The sequence below is a fragment of the Hemitrygon akajei genome, chromosome 22, assembly GCF_048418815.1.
Source record: "Hemitrygon akajei chromosome 22, sHemAka1.3, whole genome shotgun sequence".
Taxonomy (NCBI): domain Eukaryota; kingdom Metazoa; phylum Chordata; class Chondrichthyes; order Myliobatiformes; family Dasyatidae; genus Hemitrygon; species Hemitrygon akajei.
In genome coordinates this window covers 53,206,366-53,223,269 of record NC_133145.1, presented here as the reverse complement: position 1 = coordinate 53,223,269, position 16,904 = coordinate 53,206,366, and the positions used below count along the sequence as shown (strand labels likewise).

The 16,904-nt window shown below is 38.9% G+C and overlaps 1 protein-coding gene across 6 annotated transcripts in view; it reads right to left on the bottom strand.

Annotated features, from left to right (window-relative positions):
- usp36 (ubiquitin specific peptidase 36) overlaps positions 1–16,904 on the bottom strand; it is an 84,840-nt gene that overhangs the window by 52,758 nt on the left and 15,178 nt on the right. For 4 of the 6 annotated variants that reach the window (XM_073026250.1, XM_073026249.1, XM_073026247.1 and 1 more), the window contains exon 2: positions 22–283. In XM_073026250.1, the coding sequence (XP_072882351.1) occupies positions 22–274 (253 nt within the window). In that variant the 5' untranslated portion in view covers positions 275–283. Of the gene's footprint in view, positions 1–21; positions 284–12,118; positions 12,199–12,980; positions 13,185–16,904 lie in introns of all 6 variants that reach the window. The other 2 variants (XM_073026246.1, XM_073026248.1) reach the window with 2 other exon arrangements.

Genomic DNA, 16,904 nt, shown 5'->3' with positions numbered 1-16,904 from the left:
ATGCTGTTCAGAGTGGCTTACCCTGTTTCTTTGTTGGGGCAGAACAAGCATTTTGCTCACCAGTAGCCCCTTCAGGTTTTGGGTTCAAAATGACATATTTACTCTTCAGTGAGTCTAGCTGGTAGGAGAAGCTCTTGCTGGCAGGCTCAAATTCAATTTTCTGAAGAAGAACCTTCTTAGCTGAAGCTGCCAGCAGTTTGTTGAGGTCACCTTCGTCAGCAGAATCTTTTCGTCCGGGCTTCAGTGCTTCTTTCAATTTGTCTACTATAGGCATGGTGCATCACTGAAAGGCAAAAATGCAACAATCTAGTTCATCTTCTGCCAGCAGCACACTGAACTAATCAATACAAGAATTATCTCAGTCAAACAGCAGCAGTATGATAAACCACAACAAGTTTACTAAAATAAGTGAACTTGGATTTGGAAAACTAATCATTCCGACAGTGGTTACATATTTAAGCTACAGTTTCCAAAGATGGAAATGTTTACTTTTTAGGTAGAAATAAGGATAGCTCAAATTAACTTTGTTTTGACACAGATTTACAAAACTCAGGGTTAAGACAAAAATTCTCCAAATGATACAATTGAGGAAAAATTGTAGAAGCACATTCCCTTCAGGTGTCTGCAATCATGAAATAGTATCTTATTTAGTTTTCCTCTTCTGAAAAAAATCAGACCTGATCCCCAATTGTGGTTTAATCAAACAGGAATTCTAATCTTCTGTTTATACAGAGAGCAAAAGATATTCTACCTCCTCTTCATAAACTTCTAAAAACTCAGCAGACAGCAAAGTTTTACTGTCCACAATTTATGCAAAGGCTGCAGATAGATGTTAATTTTCTTGTCCATTTTGGTTAGTTCCTGATAATTAACAAAAACATTTGTGCATTTTATTCCCCCAGTGCAATTCAAAATATGTTTTCCTGAAGACAGACAAATGAATTACAATTATCAAGAATCATCCACTGAAATTAAGACCTGGAAAAATCATTCAATTATGAGCTGATAAATGGCCAGGAACACAAAGACTTGGACAATTTAGGGGCTGGTATTGCGTGCAAGTCAAAGTTCAAAGTCAATTTTATTCTCAGAGTACACATACGTCACCACATACAACCCCGAGATTCATTTTCCTGTGGACATACTCAGCAAATCTATAGAATAGCAGCTATAACAGGATCAATGAAAGATCAACCAGAGTGTAGAAGACAACAAATTGTGTAAATGCAAATATAAATAAATAGCAAAAAAATAAAGAAACCATGAAATAACAAGATAAAGAGTCCTAAAAGTGAGATAATTGATGGGCAAATGAGCGTAGATAACCCCTTTTGTTCAGGAGCCTGATGCTTGAGGGGTAGTAATTGCTCTTGAACTTAGTGGTATGAGAGATGAAACTCTTGTACCATCTATCTGATGGAACAGCAAGAAAAAGAGCATGGCTTGTGCAGTGAGAATCTCTGATGATGGAGGCTGCTTTCCGATGACAGCATTTCACATAGGTACTGGGCCAAATCCACTACCTTTTGTAGGATTTTCTGTTCAAAGTCATTGGTGTTTCCACACCAAGCTATGGTGCAGCCAGTCAACACATTCTCCACTACACATTTATATAGAAGTTTGTCAAAGTTTTGGATGCCATGGCATATCTCCACAGACTCCTACGGAAGTCATTCACCTCCAGATGCCCCAAGATCATTCTGAGGTGCAGGGTACAAGTTAGGAACACAATGGAATACATTCAATTGCTTGGATGAGTGCAACCCCAACAACTCTCAAGAAGCCGGGCAACATCTCAGACAAGCAGTCCACTTGACTAGAACCTCACCAGCCCCCTAACGTATTCCATTTTCTCGGCTACTCATTACATATAATGGCTGGGTCTACAAAATGTACTGCAGCTGCTCAACCAGCTGCTTGAAAGCACTTTCCAAGCCCATGTCATTCATCATCAAGAATAGCAGCTGCAAGGGAATGCCAGCACCTGCAGATTCTCCTCCAAGTTACACACCATCCAGGGTTTGAAATTGTCAGTTCTTTACTCTCGATGTGTCTGAATCCTCATACTCCCCAACCAACAGCAACTAGAGAGCACACTTATTCAGGAAAAGCAACAAGACACCTGTTTACCACCACCTTCTCAAGGACAATAAATATTGACCTTTCCGGAGACACCCATTTTCCAAAAGTGAATGCAAACAAAATTCAAGATCAGGTCTGCCTAATTAATATGCAGGCAACGACTGGGTTCAGTTTTACATACATCAATACATTGATTGTGTTAACAAGCCATAGAATACGCTAAGAACACTCAATATAGTAACCAAACCTCCAAAGTATTGAAATGAATGGCATCAGAAGCACAAAGACTGATAAGAACAATCATTAAGGGTGAAGCGAGAGAAGAAAATATGTACATCTTCGTATGTACGCAAGTCACCGACTTTTGATTTTAATAATATTATGGAAGCCAAAGTCGGGTTTATTGTCACAGGCACAGGTGTAGTGAAAATCTTACAACAGGCACAGGCCATCATAAGCAGCATTCACAAGAAGATCTGACATAGATTGAACAGTTTTTTTTACTAGAAAGGAAACAATGAGGACAAAGGTTGCTCATATGTGTAGGCATACCCATAATTTGGGTGTTCGTAACCCAGGAGCGGCTGACACACAGGTACTTAATCTTAATTGTCAATGATTAAATGAAAAAAGCCAAACAAAAACATCAATCATAAAATATAAAACAAGTATAGCATAATTAATTTTGATGGAAGAATTAATTTTTTCAATACAATGAAAATAAGAATTAACACACTGTATCCAGTTTGTAGTGATTTAGCTAATTTCATTCTCACTTACAGAAACACCATTGAAAACAAGCAACCTGATTTTGCAGGAATTATATTCCAAAACTGAGACTTGAGCAAATATAGAACCCATGAAAGAATGTGAGGCAGAACTACAATTGATTTCTGAACAATTAACCAGTTTTGTAAATACATTGTTCATCATAACAAGTAGTTTAGCAAATGAAAACGAAGGATCCCCTCCACGCATGTAATTATTGCTCATCCCTTTCTTGCATTTTTAAGTCCGTCTTTTTCTTTTCTGTGCTAATATTTTTTTCACTCCCACTCTTCTCCACATTTCTCTTCTTCTCTCATCTGCATCTACTTGACACGCAGCGTAGTGGTTATCGCAACGCTTTACAGTATCAGTGCCCCAGGTTCAATTCCTGCCATGCTGCCTGTGAGGAGTTTGTACATTTTCCCTAACACAGTGTGGGTTTCCTCCAAGTGCTCCAGTTCCCTTCCACAGTCCAAAAACATATCATTTTGATAGGTAAATTGGTCACCGTAAATTGCTCCGTGATTCGCTGAAGGTTAAGTCTGGGGTTGCTGGATGGTTCAGCTCAAAGAGCTGGAAGGGATGATTCCGATCTGTATCTCAATAAATTAAAAACTTATGAAAACCATATACTTGTGCATCAATTCCTGGCCTGGTAGTTATTTAATAGCTGTTGGTTATATAGACTGGCAATTATGCAGTAGAATCTCTTAATGTACCTGAATTACAGACTTCATGCCTCAATACATTTACTCCTACCACAAAATCCCACCAGCGATGATTCATTAGCTTTCCGAAAATCAAATACCAATTCCAAAATAAAAATAATGCTGGCAAACATTAGCAAGTTTCATATCAACAGAGCACAGTTTTTGTTTGCTGGTGAAGGCCACAAAATAAAATTAATTTTTGATTTTCTATTGTAGAATAAATGTGGGTAACACAAGATTGAAAGATAATATTTAAAGATATATTATCTCCTTGGTGACTGATAACGTATTTGTATTTTAATTTTGTTTCCAATCTTAAGCAAGGAAGCCAAATGAGTCATTTACAGAGCATAGCATACTTCTGCATAACATCTTCCAGTTCAGATTGTACAAAAAAGAATGATTACAGGTATTTAACAGATACTAGCAAAGTGAGAATGATCATCTGTCTAATTTGGAAAAGCACTCAATCAATATAAAAACTAACAAAAAGGGGCCTCTTCTCAATACTCCAGATCAGTGGTTCCCAACGTGGGGCATACGCCCCACAGGGGGGTAATTTGATTTTTAAGGGGGGCAATTTGAGAATGAGTTATTAACAGTGATTTTTTTCTAGTAAGTCTGTGTGAGTATGTGTGTGCGCGCGAGTTAATACATGTGTATATACAGTATGCATACATAAAAATACTTGTGTGTATGTACGTTTAATTGCGTATGTACTGTATATATAGTGTATCACCATCATTACAACCATCAAATGGCTTTCATAATTAAATTAATGAATTGACTGATGTAGGAAGGAATGAATGAACAAGTCCAAACGCGCAAGAAACTCGTACGAGGTCGCGCCAATGCTGCTTTTTGCAGTAGCTTTCGGTTCTTGGTGGTGTGAAGGTGTGTACATTGCGTCATCTCTTTTAAACGGTGTATCTGTCTTTGTATGCTGTAGAAACGAATCGGCATTGTTTTATTTATTTATTATTATTATTTTAATATCACTTAATGTTCTTTTTTTTTTTACAATTTCTTAGTAATTTCTTCCTCAGAACTTTAACAGTCCTTTAGTTCTTTTATTTTTCTCTTTCATGAATGCCATGTTCTTTGGAAGCTTGTTTAAACCAAGTTAATGGTCTTTTAGGCTTCCTCCAGGTGAATAGGAGTTCACTTTTTGAATAATAAGAATTATATATCACCACAGGGGGCATCAGGATTTTAGAGGTGATTAGGTGGGGCATGGCCAAAAAAAGGTTGGGAACCACTGCTCCAGATTCTTAGATCTAACGAAGTACATGCACTTCAGCAAAAAACAAGCCCAAAACCTCTCAATGTTGCAGACACGTTGGGAGAAATTAAATACTTACACATTAAGGTTTCAGGATAAGTGACCAACTCCAAAGCAGGCTTTCTCAGACCTAACTTTTCATAGGATGAAATTCCTCCTCATCTCTGATCTGAGGCAGTGCCCTGTGGTCTTAAGACTCTCCTACTACAAGAAAATCCCGTCCACATCCACTCTATCAAGACCTTTCAATATCCAACAGGTTTCAATGACAACTTATGGAAGACTGCTCGGTAGTGATGGTCTGAAGCAGGAGAAAATCGTTGGAACTTACATTCTATGGAGGTGACGAAGCAGCATGAAGGAGGGGGATTGAAAATCTGGCTGGGTGGTGCCACAACCACCTCTCACTCAACATCAGCAAGACCAGGGAGCCAATTACTGACTTCAGGAGGAGGAACCCAGAGGTCCATAAGCCAGTTCTCTTCAAGGGATCACAAGCAAAGAGGGTCAGTAACTTAAAATCCTCAGTGTTATTACTTCAGAGGAATTGTCCTAGGCCCAGCATGCAAGTAAAATTATGAATAAGATGCAACAGTGCCTCTACTTTCTCAGAAGTTTGTGAAGATTCAACATCTAAAATTTTGACAAACTTCTATAGATATGTGGTGGAGAGTATATTGACTGGGTTCAACACAACCTGGTATGGAAACATCAATGCCCTTGAATGGAAAATCCCACAAAAGATAGTTGATACAACCCAGTCCAGCACAGGTAAAGCCCTCCCCACTATTGAGCACAACTACATGGGACACTGTCACAGGAAAGTATCATCAAGAATCTCCACCATCTAGGTCATGCTCTCTTCTTGCTGCTGCCATCAAAAATGTGGTACAGGAAGTCCAGGAACAATTATTACCCCTCAACCATCAGGCTCCTGAACCAGTGGGGTTAACTTCACTTGCCACATTACTGAACTGTTCCCACAACCTATAGATTCACTTTCAAGGGCTCTTCATCTCATGTTCTTGATATTTATTGCTTACTTATTTATTAACATTTTTCTCTCTTTTGTACTTACACAATTTGTCATCTTATGCACATTGATTGTCTATCCGTCCAGTTGGGTGCAGTCTTTCATTGATAGTATTGTGTTTCTTGGAGTCATTGTGTATACGGGCTTCCCCCACTATCTGAAGGTACAGCATTCCTAGGACACCGTTTGTAAACCCAAATGTTGTAAAGCGAAGAAGCAATTACCATTATTTTTATATGGGAAAAATTTTTGAGTGTTCCCAGACCCAAAAAATAACCTACCAAATATCACATAAAACCTAAAATAACTCCAACATATAGTAAAAGCAGGAATGATATGATAAATATACACCCTATATAAAGTAGAAATATTGTATGTACAGTGTAGTTTCACTTATCAAACTCGGGAAGACAGTGAGCCAAAATCGATTTGGAGAAAAAAAAATTTGCACGCACACACATACGTATGTACATACACACATGCACAAACAACTGCCCACACAAGGCTTCATGGTCATTGTAGACTTTCTCGGGGTAAACACACATATAAAGCGGGCATCTTTTTTTCGTAAAAGCAAAAATCCTCTTTGGTTAGCAAAAACAGGTACTAATGTAGGTCTTTCGTAACAGCGAGCTGTCGTAAAGCGAATGTTCAAAAAACGGGGGGCCCCCTGTACTCACAAGAACATGAATCTTAGGGTTGTATATGGTGACGTACATGTACTTTCATTAAATTATCATTAAGTGTGAAAGTGAAAATGTAAGCACTGCCCATAAATTCCCAAATTCACAGCTGACATCCTTCCACTGGTAAAACTTTCCAATAATTACCCATTTTCAATGTCAAATTTGTCAATGTGTTCACTGGTTATTTCATATTTCTTTCAAATATTTACAAAGGAACATGAAAGACTGCAGAATACCAAGGAAAACAAGGCAGTTGAACAGAACACATAAAAAATCAAATTACATTTCAATGCGTGACATGAGCGGAGCTCAGTAACAACAAAGACAGCCACATCTTGAAAGATCCACATCATTGTTATTTTCTCAGTAAATCACCATGTGATAATGGCATGTCCTATGTATAAACGTCCCCAACAGCTTGCAAGCTGAGAAACTCCTATTTGCATAATGTACTAAAAATTGCATCATTAACTCCCATGTAAACAAACTGGATTCAAAAGGCAATTAAATGCCAGTAGCATTTTGTACTTGCATGCAAATTTACAAAACCATTGACAATATATCACCAGGCAAATTACATGTCAGAGAACTATTTTCAGAAGTGATAGGATTTGAGTTTTCAAATATTTGTGCGCAAATCAGCCAACACTAAAGTTAAAATATTTAACTGTTTTAAAGTTGTCTTAATTTTCTATCATTTAAAAAATTTTAATTTTGTTTATTGAATTGATTTTTAATGGTTTCTAAATTTTTGACATTGCATTAAAAATCTCCTAAAAATATTGAGCATCTGCAATCGTGAATGCACGGGTAATCTGCTTAAGTCTTGCCGATTCAGAGAAGTTGGCCACCAGAATAAAAAGTCAGTGTTTGAAATGAAAATACCCTGCAATGAGAAATACCCCACCCTGAGGAGTTAGGGATTTTGAAGGGGCATCTACTCTGCATGTCTGACACTGTTCTGTGCAGGTAGGCGGCTCCCCATCCACCAGTTCCTGTCAACCACAAGATTCTGAGGCTGGATTTTGCAAGGACATGTATTGGGTGGTGGAATGGAGATACATCTCTACCAAAGGAGGTGTAAGGTGCTCCTTCCCTCTACTAGCTCGCAGGTCACCCATGGGCAAGGTGTAGCACCTGTCTAGCCCCACAGTCAGGGTCACGTGAAGCCAAGGGAGCAGGTGGTGGAGCAGGTTATATGAGCAGCTGGTACATATCACAAGTCCTGGTTATGCAACCATTGATGCCAGGCAGATAATCTCGGAACAGTATTGATAAATGCTGGCACAACTCATCCTGTAAAGATTCTGCCCAGAAGGTGGCAATAGCAAACCACTTCTGTAGAAAAATTTACCAAGAACAATCACGGTTATGATAGACAGAAGACTATGATAGCCCACGTCTCAAGACACAGCACGTAATGATGATGATGTCTGACTATGTTCTGTGCAGGTGGGGTAGTGAGTACTGGGAGCTCCCCATCTACCGTATCCTGTCAGCCACAAAATTCTGTACCAAAATTAGCTGCCATGCCATATATTACAAATGTGACTATATTCTTCAGACACTGTGATAGGCACTATGGAAAAGCAAGTCCTTGCATTTTTTTTAAAAACACATAGCTGTGTGCCTCAATTATTTGTGCTCCATTGCTAATTTTAATTGATTTCGGGTGCACTAGTTCTGTTCTCAGGTCTAAGATCATTAATTTCTCACTTCATTATCAAATATTCACTTATATACTAAAACATCAATACCGCTTAGAATGATTTCATTTCTATGCAAGATTATCAGTGTCCTTTTAAGAGTGGAGACATTTTCGACAGCGTGGTGACACTTGCAGGCTGCCCTTCAACACATCCTTGGACTGTGTTGGTTGACGATGCAAATGACGCATTTCACTGTGTGTTTCAATGTACATGTGATGAACAAGACTAATTTTATCTTATAAATATAACTAAGAAATCTGGATGTGTACAAATTGCTGCAAAAAAAGGAATTGTTTAGAAAAGTCTGAAATTATATTAATATTATCTCTGTGGCATGCCTTTGACTGCTCAATTCAATGCAACCCTTAACATTATGAGTCACGGAACAATTCATGTGAACACACAACAGTAAAACAGGAAGCAAAATGTACAGTATTTAGTTATTTAAAAATTACAGAGCTATAAATGAGCATTAGAACACACTCTTTTTAATAAAGTCAAAAATTCTTCCTTCGATAATCACTGAACAGTTGTTCTGAAAAATGAAGAATTTACAATTCATGCAAAATTATTTTAGCTCACATCACTGAAACATTCGCTTACATTCATGCAACACGATTCTCATTTTCAGGATATTTTGCAGCAACAATAGTTTGTAAATAAATTGATGTTTACATCACTTTATTGATTGCCAGTTATGCTACTGAAGGTTAAAAACAGCACAGTCTGTGAAGTGGGAACTTCAGGATGTTTTCATTGAGCTGGGGAGATCCAAACTCCAAGAGTCAGTTTTGTCATGTAATGATGCATAACATTAATATTTTCCCATCATCACAGCTAGAACTTTCAAGATATTCAATCCAGCAAGAAGGTCAATAGGGAGATGAAAAGAGACCTGGGTGCCCTCGAGCACCATTCGCAGAAGATAAACATGCAGGTGTAGCAGGCAAATATGCGGGCCTGCAGAGACAATAAGATTCAAGTATACTAACAAGGAGCAGTCCAGAGCCGTAGCAAAACCACATCAAGTACAAAGTTCATTTATTATCAAAGTATGTATACTTTATACAAAGCAAACACGAGGAAATCTGCAGATGCTGGAAATTCAGGCAGCATCTATAGGGAGAAGCGCTGTCGATGTTTCGGGCCGAGACCTTTCGTCAGGACTAACTGAAAGGAAAGATAGTAACAGACGAAGGGTCTCGGCCCGAAACGTCGACAGTGCTTCTCCCTATAGATGCTGCCTGACCTGCTGCGTTCCACCAGCATTTTGCGTGTGATACTTTATACAACCTTGAGATTTGTCTTCTTACAGGCAGCTACAAAACAAAGGAACCCAACATACAGAGAAAAAGACACGCAAACAATAACAACGTTCAAATAGCATTCAGAACTGAAGTTCACAAAAGTGAGTCCATGCTTTAATAGTTGCAGGCCTCAGCCACAGTTCACTGTAGTTCTGTGCCAACAGTTAACCTAAATACCCAGTAGTTTTCCCGTGAGCTACCCACAAAACATCACCATATACCAGTAGCTCTATTTTGAAATTATTTAACTTAAGACAAGTCTCCATTTACTTCTTTTTTAAGTGTCACCCAAAATGTCAAGACTCGGTTTTTTTCCCTCATCTTTCCCTACACATCATCTTGTTCAGCCCAAATACTCAAATTCCAGAACATGAACTCATTCAATTGGCTGAATTCCACATGTACAAGTTGAGGAGATTATTAAATTATGATTCGCAAATTACCTCCCTATCCAAAGCAGAGGGATGAAATAGAGCACCTTGACCATGCACAATACACACATTGTTAAACTTTCCATAACATAATATTGGAAAACATACAAAAGGAAACAAGCAGTGCCAATTCTGTTTCAAAGTATAACCTTGTCTGAATCACAGGAGGGTACTTAAACAGGTCAGGTAACTGGCCTTAAGCAATTACAATTCCTACTCTATTTTTAGAGGCACGTTACAACACTAGGACAAATGAAAATGCCACCTTTTCATGAACTATCATAGCATAAGATCACACAGAATTTGAATATAAATCATGCATCTTTGAAAAATTTTTGACAGGTTCTCTACTGCATTCCAAAATGCAGGAGAGGATTCAAACACCGAAGAGTACTTTCCAAAAAAGAAATGCTTCTACACTTTTGCAAAGTTGCTATCCTCCCATAAAAATGTGTAAATTTAACAGAACATAAAATTAACCTTCTGAGATATCAAAACGCATTATTCATTACATCAAAAATCACAGTCTCACTGCTTAAAAATAAACTCTTGTAAATCATTCCCATAATAACTAACATATCTGACACTTGTAATGATTACATTTCAGCACAAAGCAATTCTGTTTGGTTAGCAAGTGTTTTTTAAAAAAAAACACCTTCAGTTTTGCAGGGTGCCTTTGCCAGAGTTGTTCCCACCACCAGCAGTCCTTCTGCTGAATTTCCAGATCACAATTAACCTTCCCTACTTTGCCAGATTTATCCACTATTAGAAAGGCTCCTCAGTTTAGAACAATCTCAGAAGGCTGTGCGTTCCAGTCTCCTGTTGGAGATTTGAACACAAAAACTCCAGAGCAGGACTGCAGGATAGAGTAAATGTGGAGAGGATGTTTCTCATAGTGGGAGAGTCTAACACCAGAGGGCAGAGCCTTTGAACAGAGAGATGTCCCTTTAGAACAGAGTTGAGGAGGCATTTCTTTAGCCAAAGACCGGTGAATCTGTGGAATTTATTTCCACAGACAGCTGTGGAGGCCAAGTTTTTGGGTGTATTTAAAGTGGAGAATGATCGGTTCTTGATTAATTAGGGTGTCAAAGCTTACAGGAAAAAGGCAGGAGAATGAAGTTGAAAGAGATAATAAATCAGCCACATTGCAATGGTGGAGCAGACTCGAAGGGCTGAATGGTACTTACTGGACGAACCATCATTGAGATGAGGGGCTGAACCAAGACCCCATTCAGTCTCTAGTGAAACTGAATCCACGAAACAATTTTGAAAGACAAGGGAATTATGCTGTGACCCACCCAAATTATAAAGCGCAACTCAGTTCTGTTTTGTGGAAGCGTCATTTAGAATCAGATTTATTATCATTAACAAATGCCATGAAATTTGTACTGTTGCCACAAAACAACAATGAAAGACATAAAATTTACTGCAAGCTACAATAAATAATTAAACAGAACAAAAGGGGAATGGCCGACAATTGTTCTAGCTGCAACAGTTCATGACTTCATGGACTGTTCAGAAATCAGATGAGAGTAGAGAAGTTATTCCTAAAACAGTGAACATTGAGTATGGGTCTCCAGTGTGTGTTCTCCTCTAACATTGAGTGTGACTCCTTCCTGATGGTAGTAATGAGAAACATGTAATGAGGTGCATGTAAGCATGCCCAGTTGGTGGGTTCTTAATGCTGAATGCTGCCTACTTTAGGTCCTTGATGGAGGGGAGGCTAGTGCCCATGATGGAGCTGGCGGAGTCTACAACCCTCTGCAGCTTCTTTAAATCCTGCACTTTGGAGTCTCCAAACCAGGTCGTGATGCAACCAGTCAAAATGCTCTCCACTGTACATCTGTAGAAATTTACCAGCCTTAGGCGGTAAATCTCCACAAACTCCAACTGAAATCCAGTACTGATTACCATCTAATTTAGGTAAATTTGTTGTCATGTTTCCCTCATTAAAACAGTGACTGCATTTCAATGGAGGTAAAATGCTTTGGGGAAATCCTTTATCCTGCTGCTTCTACACCTGAGGCCGTGGCCTCCAACTAATGGACTACTGGATCAGATACAGTGATGATTGGCTTTATGGCTGTGGATCACTTTCTTGAATGCTTACTTTTATTGTCTGTACGATTTTTCTGCACATTGGGTGTCTGACAGACTTCTTTGTTCTTAATGGGTTCTATTGGTGGCTGCCTGTAAGGAGACAAATCTCAATGTTGTACATAGTATACAGACTTTGATAATAAATGTACTACACCTCTACACTTCTGCTCCTAATTGTTGTTTCTTATTCCATTATTACATCCCGCTTTTGCCTATTAATTACTCTAGTTTCTACACTCACCCAAACTCTGTAATGTACTTAAAACCTGATAAGCTTTAACGTCTTTTAATCAACAAATTTCCAAACATAAACTCACCCCGTCCCAACCTGCTGAATCCATCCATCATTAGTTTGGCTCTCAATTCACATACACCATTTCCTTGTTGTTTACAAAACAACTGCATCCAGTTAACTCAAAAATAGATTCACTAAATACAGGTTTCCTCCGCTATTCGAAGGTAGAGTGTTCCTATGAAATGGTTCGTAAGCCGGAATGTCATAAAGTGAAGAAGCAATTACCATTTATTTATATGGGAAAAATTTGTGAGCGTTCGTAGACCCAAAAAATAACCTACCAAATCATGCCAAATAACACATAAAACCTAAAATAACAGTAACATATAGTAAAAGCAGGAATGATCAAATAAGTACACAGCTTATATAATGTAGGAATACTTTTCTACCACTATTGCAGCACCGTCCACCCACCACCGCTCTCGGCAGCACTCACGCCAAAAACACATGGCGCAAGCGCTCCTGGCAGAAGCACTCTTTCCAGTAACCTTTAAGCTATGAAGCTACCAAATAACACATAAAAACACACAGCCTATATAAAGTAGAAATAATGTACGCCCAGTGTAGTTTCACTTACCAGAATCGGGAAGACAGTGAGGACACTGACGATGGTGTGTTAGGCTGAGTCGTTGGTAGTTGGGGCGGTGGGAGGTAGAGGAGACTGGGGTGTCATCTCATCGTCGTCTATTTCCATCAGGGCAGGCAGGTCACCTTCTTCTATGTTTGCCTGCCTTGATGTCGAAGGTCGAGTTTCGTCGTCTGCTGTGGCTGTTGTGGAAGGCTTGAAAAATGACAGTATGCTTGACTGCTTAGCCTCATGCATTTTTCTATCATACAGTTCTTTGTAACTACTCAAATCATCCTGCAAATATGCCCTAAACCTACGTACCCTTTCAAAATTAAAGTCATACTTTTCTGCAATCATTGCAGCGTTGTCAATCGCAGCGAAAATCTCACACAATTGCTTCCCCTTCAGTTCCTGGATGACTTCACTTACGGGCTGTTCGCTACTGCGTTCGGTTTCAATTGTTATCCTTTCCTCTTCATCAGCTCTTCATCTGTCAGTTCTTCGTCACGGGATGCCAAAACCTCTTCAACATCATCTTCATCAACTTCCAAAAACCCTTAGCCAAACTCACTATGTCCTTACTTTGTTCACCACAATCGAAACATTTAATTATGCTAAGTGTAACACCCGTACGCGCTCTTTTAGGCTTTTCCGATACCTTAGAACTCATCTTGCTAACGGATGCACAAAATAAATCGACGTAAAGCACAGATGCTCACAGGCACGTGTTTAAGCAATGCCGGCTAGAATGCAGCTCTGGGGGAGGAACTTGGCTGCTCGGCGTGCGCTGCCTTTTTTCGTAACAGTGAAAACATCTTCTGTTAGGGAAAACGGGTAACTAATGTAGGTCTTTCATAACAGTGAGTTGACGTAAAGCGAACATTCGCAAAATGGGGGGCATCTGTAGCTTTAAAGAACATTGTATCAAAATGTTACCAAGAGATGACAATTGTTCTAGCAGTAAATTCTGTGTAAAATGATGTTAAGAGTTTCCAATTAGTGAATTGAGAGAGGTAAAAACTTTGGTTACTTCCAGCACTACTATGTCAAATTTCTCTAAAATTGTCTCACATCTATTTTTTCACTGGAGGAATCCATACTATATGTATTAGAATATTAGTTTCATGAGAGTGGGGAATGGAAGGGAGAAAGGTTGCTCACAATTAATTTTACAATTTATTCCTTTGGTCTTCCTGATTTTTAAAGTAAAAAATTACGTAAGTGCTTGAAAATCCAAAGAAGAATATTGTTCAAAATAACAGCAGGTACTTACTGCATCATTATCAACGAATTTCAAAATATGCCTGAAAGCCTCAGAATCTGAAATTGGAAAGCAGAATGTACATTCACACTTACCCATGAAAACAGAAGTTAGGAAGAAAGCCAAAATCTTGATCAAAGATCACAACTGAAAAGATATTTAGAAAAAGGTATTAAATAAAACATTATTTAAAGCAGGAAATGGGCGAAGAGTGGCAGTGTAATAATGCGCTGGTGTGAAGAAGTGGATGAGGAGATTCTAAGTTGTAGAAGAATGCAGAGTACAAAATGTTTGAGGACATGGACTGGTAAGAAATCTTGGACACACTTAAAGAGCAAAGACATTAAATGAGGGCATTTGGTAACCAAGAACACAATGGAAGAGCAGTGAGGAAAGACAAAGCAGGCAAACAACACATGGGAGAAGATGGATATAAATTTTCAAACACCAGAAAATCTGCAGATGTTGGAAATCCAAAGCAACACATACAAAATGCTGGAGGTACTCAGAAGGCTAGTTCTCAAGAAGTCTCAGCTGAAATGGCAACTGTTTACTCTTTTCCATAGATGCTGCCTGACCTGCCGAGTTCCTCCAGCACTTTGTGTGTGTGTTGATATAAATTTTTTGTTTGTCATGTTGGGCAGAGAACAGCAATAACATGGGCACGGTAGTGTAGCAGTTAGCGCAAAGCTTTAAACCACCAGCAATCACCGATGGGAGATCACCTCCTGCCGTAGGGAGTTTATTCTCCCCATGCCTGCATGGATTTCCTCCAGATGCTCCAGTTTCCTCCCACGTTCAAACGACATACAGTTAAGGTTACGGTTAGTTGAGTTGTGGTAATGCTACATTAGCTCTGCAAATGTAGCGACACCAGCAGAGTGTTTCCAGCACAATCTGCCAACTGTGTGTGATGCAAAATGACACACTTCACTGTATGTTTCAATGTACATGTGACAAATAAAGCCTTTAGCCATTAAAAAGGTTTAAGTAATCAAGTTGGAATATGATGAAGGTTTATAGCCTTTAAAGATTGTGTAATGGAGCCCACAAGTCATCTGTGCACACAAGAGGACAAGGTTTAAAACCCAATTTAATGCAATATAATCACAAATGGTATTTTTTTAAAACAATAAATGTGATGATTATTTTAAAGCCTTCACCTGGTAAAGTAGCAAACCAGCCCTTTCAATGCTGCCTGGGAAAAAAGTTGGGCTTTCCTGAAATAGGAAAGCAGAGAAGCAGCCAAAGAATGTTATGCAGAGTAGAAGCGAATCTCATTTGTACCCATGCCTCTACTTGCACCTGGGAAAGGTTATGGGATGAAAGGGAAAGAGGTCAAGGAAGAATCCTTGGACAACTCAGGAGGCAAGTAGGGTTCCAGACAGGAAGAGGTTTCTTGGTTGGAGATGATTCACATTCATTATTGTCATCCCTCAGATATAGTAGTAGATAGCAGCAATAAGCTGCCATGGCTGACTTTAATTATGGTCAATATAGAGAGACAATGAAAGCAAGACTGAGGGATTATCAAATTCCATCAAGATATCCTCTCCTTTCTGTCTACCTGATTAAATCAAGTGCAGCCACCTACAAGACAACTGAAAGCAATCAAATGGGATTATGATAGTTATTTATTACAAAAGCATCATGTAAACCACGAGGTTTGCCAACTACACTGGTCAGTTCCAGTAATAGTTCACATCCGTGATTATTTATTAAATGTCAGCACTTGGAATTCTAGCATTGGTCCTGCTGAGGTAGAGAGATTTCAAAATTAAGATGAGTCTGAGTCAGGAAGATTAATTGTGTATGGAGAACCAGTTACTCCATTGGATTAAATGTTATTGATCAAGTATTGCCCTTGAAGAATGCATTTCAAATGAAATGAAGCTATTAGGAATATCTGCTCCAAATCCAAGGACAAGCTGACACAAGACTCTTATTGTAATCCATTAAGCAACTCCAGAGCTAGAAAAAAGTGACCTCACATTCGCATCCTTCCGAAATTACTTCAAGCTCTTTATGTTTTCACTAGTCCACATCAAATTTATTTGATATACTAATTAATATTTATTTTAAACTAAATTTTCACCAATTTTCCTGCAGCGACATCAGGGAGTACACCCTGAGTAGAAATCTAACATTTAACGGCATTGAAAACATATTAGCACAACCCAGTCTGACTGATTCAAACAAGTATATGGTATGTTATAGGGTAGCATATGGTGACATACACATCAATAATAAATTTGCTTTGATCTTGGAAGTTCAGGTGACGCCAGAGACTGCAAGATGTTGGAATGTGAAGCAACACAATCTGCTCAATCCTGATGCAGGGTTTCAACACAAAACAATGACGCCCTCTTTCCTCCAACTGATGTGCTTGACCCCAGGAGCATCTCCAGCAGATTATGTGCGGCTCAAGAATTCATGTAACCAGTTTCACATAAGCCAGTAAACACAAGGCTACTACAGCCAAGGTAACAGCACAAACAGAGCTCGGTTCTCCCCCCACCAAATTGTATTCTGAATTATGACAGGATCTGGAGATAGTTTTGCTATCAAAATAAAAATAATTTCTGAGGGAGAAATGCTTAAGCTAGTAAACGGTATGCCTCAACACAATTACCATTTACAGCCAATTCCACTGGGACAGAGAAGGGGCCAGG